At 46.0% G+C, this 6,816-nt stretch overlaps 1 protein-coding gene across 1 annotated transcript in view; it reads left to right on the top strand.

The window, feature by feature from the left end:
• KCTD19 (potassium channel tetramerization domain containing 19) overlaps positions 1-6,816 on the top strand; it is a 30,338-nt gene that overhangs the window by 12,397 nt on the left and 11,125 nt on the right. The window contains exons 3-5 of the mRNA XM_032284798.1: positions 3,209-3,359; positions 4,458-4,649; positions 5,869-6,000. Coding sequence (XP_032140689.1) covers positions 3,209-3,359; positions 4,458-4,649; positions 5,869-6,000 — 475 coding nt within the window. The remainder of the gene's footprint in view (positions 1-3,208; positions 3,360-4,457; positions 4,650-5,868; positions 6,001-6,816) is intronic.

Here is a 6,816-nt window from a genome sequence, read left to right as displayed (position 1 = left end):
TAAGGAAAGAAAGAAAGAAAGAAAGAAAGAAAGAAAGAAAGAAAGAAAGAAAGAAAGAAAGAAAGAAAGAAAGAAAGAAAGAAAGAAAGAAAAAAAAAGGGAAAGAAAGAAAGAAAGAAAGATTGAGACGGAGGGAGGGAGGAAGTAGCTGGGCACAGTGGCTCACACCCGTAATCTCAACACTGAGGTGGGAGGATCACCTGAGGCCAGGAGTTTGAGACCAGGCTGGGCAACATAACAAGACATCATCTCTACAAAAAATTTAAAAATTAGCCAGGCATGGTAGCATGTGCCTGTAGTCTCAGCTACTCAGAAGGCTCAAGCAGGAGGATCATATGAACCCAGGAGTTCAAGGCTGTAGTGAGCCGAGATTTCACCACTGCATCCTAGCCTGGGTGATGGAGCAAGACCTTCTCTAAAAAAAAAAAAAGAAAAGAAAAAAGAATGAAAGATCATTGGCTGCTGGCTTAACCTTAGATCAAGAATCTGCAAATTACAGTCCATGGATGACATTCAGCCACTATCTTTTTTGTAAAGCTCGTGAGCTTAGAATGGCTTTTACATTTTTAGATGGTTGAAGAAACATCAAAATTATTTTGTGCTATGTAAAAATCATATGAAATTCAAATTTCAGGCCAAGCACCGTGGCTCACACCTGTAATCCTAATACTTTGGGAGGCCAGGGCAGGGGAATAACCTGAGGTCAGGAGTTCAAGACCAACCTAGCCAACATGGTGAAACCCCGCCTCTACTAAAATACAAAAATTAGCGGGGCATAATGGCTGGTGCCTGTAATTCTAGCTACTCAGGAAGCTGAGATGAGAGAATCACTTGAACCTGGGAGATTGTGATTGCAGTGAGCTGAGATCGCACTACTGCACTCCAGCCTGAGTGGCTAAGACTCCATCTCAAAAAAAAAAAAAAAAAAAAATCAAATTTCAGTGCCATTAATAAAGTTTTATTGGAAAACAGCTATGCTCATTTGTTTATGTGTTGTCTATGGCTGCTCTCAAGCTACAACACAGAGGTGAGTAGTTGGGTTGACAGAGACCATGTGGCTAGCAAAGCCTAAAATATTTACCGTCAGGCCTTTTACAGAAAAAAACTTGCCGACCCCTGGCCTGGACTAAGCAGAGCAAGGGAGAAAGCAGACAGACCAGTTAAGAGGCCCCTGTAGTATCCAGATGAAAGATAATGGTGGTTTGGTCTATGGTGGTAATAGTGGTGTTAGAGGTGTTCAAACTCTGAATATGTCTTGCTGACAGTGTTTGCTGATGAATCAAATATAGGGTGAGAGAGAATGGACAACTCTTTTGTTTCTCTCCTGAGCAACCAGATGAACGGTGGATTTTGAAGGATGTGTACACAGGCTTAGGGGGAAAAATCAGGAGTTAGGATCCGAACATTGCTGATTTTGAGAGAAAATGAAATGGCAATAAAACCATTCAAGTGAAGGTGGTTGGGAGGCACTGGATGTACAGGTTTGGAATTCATGGAAACAGGCCTAGAAATAAAAATTTGGGAGTCATCAAAGCTGATAACGTAAATCTATAAACCTGGATGTTTTGGAATACTGTATATTGTTTATAGGGGAAATACAAAGTAGTCATTATAGGTCTATACATTAATATCACAGGGCTTCCTAGAACTTCCTGCGTAATTTGGGAAGGCCACTTTACCTAAATGTAAACTGATCTGAGCCCTTCACATCCACCAGCCTGAGAGGGAGTCACAGCTGCAGGGTGTGGCATTTCCCTTCAGGGTCATTCACCAGGGTTTAAAGTTCATGGCAAATTATTGATTCTCTTTTACTTTCCCCCTGAAGTACACACTGAGGACAGTATGTTGACAGGACATGCTACTTGTGTTTTGTTTTTCACATCTTCCAGGGACTTCTCAGTTTGAAACTTTTAATTGTTCCACTTGTGAGCATTCTGCTATCAGCAAACAACCCAAACACACCTTCATTCCTTGTACTTAAGGGAGCCAGGGAGTTTTTGTGTTGATCACACAAATGACATTTTTAAGAAAATAGACCAGTGGCAGTCTCACATTTCCCATTATTCATGATGTGAGATTACGACTGTGATCTTGGAAAGGAAGGGGATGACATAAACAGCAGATATTCATCCCAACTGTGTAGCTTGTCTATGGTGTGGGTACGTGGATGACTCAAATGCAAACCCCTTGACACGGCATCAGGGCTCCTCATGGGAGGAGCCTGGGCTTCAGGCTTGCCTAGTTGGGGTGCTCCAATCCAGCCTCAGCCCACCCCTGGTCACCTGATCCTTCAAGCTGAGAAGCTCTGGACTTGGAAGGCTGCTTGGACAAGCTGCAAAGCCTTTAACTTCAGCTGCCTCATCAGTAAGACACTCACCAACCACATCTGTCTCAGAGTCATGTCATGGTAAATGAGCAAACGTGTGTGAAAGTGTGTTAAAAAAAATGTGGAGCCCTGTGGAAATATAAGACATGTTTATCTCAATTTTACCACTTAGATCACTATCCAGGGTTAGGATGGACACAAACAATAGCAAATCACAATCATAACAGGTCAAAAGTGGTTTTGAGCACTTGAAGGAAAATGATAGCAGAAAATAACAAGTTTTTAATGATTAAATAGAAATTCCTCTTTAGATTGTGTAAGATAAATTACTATTATTCAACATAAAATTCTAATAAAACCTGTTTCAAAAATCAGAAGAGAAACAGTCATTGGGACTTTGAATATCAGCATGTCATCCTATAACCCTACATTTTTACATGTTTGTGTGATTGCCTAATTTATTTCAAAACACTTAAGTCACTGGATGTGGTGGTTCACACCTGTAATCCCAACACTTTCAGAGGCCAAAGCAGGCAGATCACCTCAGGACAGGAGTTCAAGACCAGCTTGGCCAACATGGTGAAACTCCGTCTCTACTAAAAATAAAAATAAAAATAAATTAGCTGGGCATGGTGGTAGACACCTGTAATCCCAGCTACTCGGGAGGATGAGGCAGGAGAATTGCTCAAACCCAGGAGATGGAGGTTGCAGTGAGCCGAGATCGTGCCACTGCACTCCAGCCTGGGCGACAAAGCACGACCCTCTCAAAAACAAATAAAACAAAGTAAGTCACAGTCACATACTGTTTCTCCTGATCTTCATACTAGAATTGGTAGTTACTTGGTTTAGATTCTCAAGATAGTACTCTTCTTTATCTAACAGACTCTAGATAACCTGAAGGAAGGGAAACACCATCTACGCGTGCGGCCTGCAGACATACCTGTTGCAGAGAGAGCATCTCTGAACTATTGGCGAACATGGAAGTGTATTAGCAAACCCTCAGAATTTCCAATCAAAAGCCCAGCCTTCACAGGTATAATTGGGATAGGCTGGCCCTCCCTAAAGCCCACACCAACTTTCCCTTTCCTCACCCTAACAGAAGTGGGTTCCATCCAGAGAGCAGAGAGTGCCTGATTTCTGAGGCAGTCTCTGTCATCCCCTTTGATCTTCTGCCCTGCCACAGGCCCTCTCCATGACTGCTTGACTGCTGGAACCAACATCCTCCCTCACACTCACTCCTCTGCATTCTGGTTTCATGTGGGCAAGGCGAGGCTTCGTTCCACTTCCTCCTATTTGTCAGGGAACTCCACCATTCTTTCAAGTTTCCTCCAACCACCACACACAATGTCCCCAAATGAGCACTGTCTGATGGGTGCCTCACAGCACATGAGTACAAAGCATTTATGATTACTGATGGGTTTTAGTTTCCAGGAGTGTCAAAAGCATCTATTTTGTCTGTAAATCACTGTGTTTGGTTTGATCAATTAGAAAGAATCAAATGGGTAAATAAATTTAATTACTTTGGGTACATAAGTCAAAATGTCACATGTGCCACTGCCCTTCACTCTTTATAGAAAAAAAAAGATTTCCAGCCAGGCACGGTGGCTCGTGCCTATAATCCCAGCACTTTGGGAGGCTGAGGCAGATGGATAATCTGAGGCCAGGAGTTCAAGACCAGCCTGGCAACATGCTGAAACTCTGTCTCTACTAAAAATAGAAAAATTAGCTGGGCATGGTGCCATGTGCCTGTAGTCCCAGCTACTTGGGAGGCTGAGGCAGAAGAAACCACTTGAACCTGAGAGACAGAGGTTGAAGTGAGCCAAGATGGTGCCACTGTACTCCAACCTGCGTGACAGAGTGAGACTCCATCTCAAAAAATTAAAAAATGAGAAAGAAAGAAAAGGAAAGAAAAAATATATACTTCCATGCCCCACTCCCTACCACACTACTTCTGAGCCTTAGGGTACATCTGAAAAGAGAAAGAAGGAAGATGTGTCTGGCAAGTGGCAAGGACCATCTCTTGGGTGGTCTCTCTAGCATCCTCTGGGGCCACTGGGTCAGGGAAAACCCTGCTGGAATAAGATCCCTGGCTTCTGGGAGGTGGCGACACTGCCTGCATATTCTCTTCCAGGCCTACATGATAAGGCGCCTCTGGGGCTCATGGACACACCCCTGTTAGACACAGAAGAGGAAGTGCATTACTGCTTCCTGCCACTAGACCTGGTGGCCAAGTATCCCAGCCTAGTGACTGAAGACAACCTGCTGTGGCTGGCTGAGACAGTGGCCCTCATCGAGTGCGAGTGCAGCGAGTTTCGCTTCATCGGTGATTGCTCTGTCCAGGGCTGGGGCGGGGGATGGGTTGATAGGGCCCATCCACCCCTCCCCATCCCATGTCGCACAGAGGCCTATCTTGGTGCTCAGAGCCTCAGGAGCTGCCCTAGGAAGAGGTGGTGGAAGCATGACAGAGCCTTCCAGGAGGCAAGCAGATTCCAGCATTAGAATCTCTAGACTCAGGGCTATTTTATTCCCTATTTGTTTTGGGATGGCCTGGTTGTAAAAGGGCACAGGAAGGTGTCAGGGGCCACAGGAGTTGGTGCGAAGGGCAGGGTGCTGAGCCAGTCACCAAAGTCAGCTTCTCTTCTTACTCTGCCCTTATGTATCCAACTGGCCTCCAGGCCTCAGTTCCTCTTACCATAAAATGAGGAATCCAGATTGTTTCAAAGGATGGTGCTACCTGCTCTCAATACCACCAAACTCAGAATAAGAGGGAAGGAGGGTAGATTGTGACAGATTCTCCCAGTCATAGAATTGTCCACTTGAGCTAGTGGCCTAAGGTGGGATGAGATTTTCCACCTTGGGCAGAGAGAGCCTCTCTCCCCTTACTGGCCCAGGATGAGCTCTGTTTGGGATGTGAACTGAATGACCTCTTTGACTCCAAGATGCTACTGCTGTCTAGATACATAAGAAAGTAAACACTCAAGTCACACTAGGGACCCAAATGTCTGGAACCCCAGTCATTCATATTCATAGATTCATAGTCACCTAGAAAGTTGTCTGTGATGTGCTTCTATATCTCCAAGTTGATTCACACAGGACATTAGCGTTGGCTCCATCTCTGCCTCCCATACTGCAGTCCAGGCAGGGACAAACTGCAAGTGCCACCTGCCAGCCCAGGCTCAGCTGGGCCCCTCCTCTCTAAGCAGCAAGACAACTCCCTCTTTTGGAATGACCTGCTCTTGGGTCAAGACTCACAGGGTAAGTCTCAGGACCAGCATGCTCACCAGAAGGGCCTGGCTTGGGAACCCAGGCCAAGCCACAGGAGGCCATATCCATGGCCTCAGACACAGGAAAGCAAAGTTATGTGGGGTCTTTCATCTTGAAAACCACACACTCAAAGCTAATCTAATCAGGTATGTTGAGAAGTTGTTTCAGAACAAGGAGAGCCTAGGATAATTTACAGCACCAGAAACCTGTCAAAACCAGGACCTCCAGTTAAACCAGAAATAGCCTCATTAACTCAGTGTTCCTCTTTGTTTTTCAAGTGAATTTTCTTCGCTCACAGAAGATGTTACTGCCGGATAATTTCTCTAATATTGATGTATTAGAAGCAGAAGTGGAAATTCTGGAAATCCCTGCACTCACGGAAGCTGTAAAGTTGTACCGGATGAGCATGGGTATGTTGCCAGGAAACCTTGGCCTCCCCTTGACAGTTTTGGTTTGACCTGGAAAAGTCAAGCACAATCTCCCCTTCCACAACCACTTCGGGCTTTAGGGGTTAGTGATAGAAGTGGGTCTCTTCTGGCTGACTTTGAATCCAAGAAGAGGATTCACAGCCTGAAATCCTATGTGCTGCTCTGCAGGCTCAGCCTTCCCACTGAGGGTGGGGAGTTGGCAACCAGCCAAGGGTGTAGGGACCCCAGCCTATCCTGGAGCAGGAGGAGCCCAGCCTGGGTGGGAAGCTAGGCTGGAATGTCCTGGGCCTGAGAGCAGGCTTCCCAGGGGTAGGGGAGGTCTGCCCTGCTTGTGAGAGTGGTGGGGACTAGGAGCACCCACTAGCCACTCCCATCCTTCCTCTTCCAGGCACTGTGGGAGGTGTGGGAAATGCACAGTGCTTCAGTCATCTCACCCTCCCCCAAATTCCCTCATCACCTCACCTCAAAACCCCCGGCTACTGTGCTTGCTTCTGCTTATTCCTGACACTTGCTAACCGCTATCTAGCCCAGGTCTTCGTTCGTGCTCCCAGCCCTACCTCATTTCAGCTTGTTCTTCCCTTCACGGTTTTCACTGGGGCCATTCATCATTCCATTTCCCAACTCCACCTCCATGGAAGCTACTGTGCATGTTGTAGGGCACCAGCTACCTGAGCGTGGCTTCAGCCGGCATCCTGAGAATGTGTAGAACTCCATTGCACATGGGAAGCTTTGCCTGGGCATCACCAGACATTTCTCCCATGGCAATCAGGCCTTTCCTTATCTTCAGGTGTAGATTTC

This window comes from Sapajus apella, unplaced genomic scaffold, assembly GCF_009761245.1.
Source record: "Sapajus apella isolate SASKATOON/1434 unplaced genomic scaffold, GSC_monkey_1.0 scaffold15, whole genome shotgun sequence".
Classification (NCBI taxonomy): Eukaryota; Metazoa; Chordata; class Mammalia; order Primates; family Cebidae; genus Sapajus; species Sapajus apella.
The sequence above is the reverse complement of the archived record's forward strand: the minus strand, read 5'-3'. Positions and strand labels throughout refer to the sequence as shown.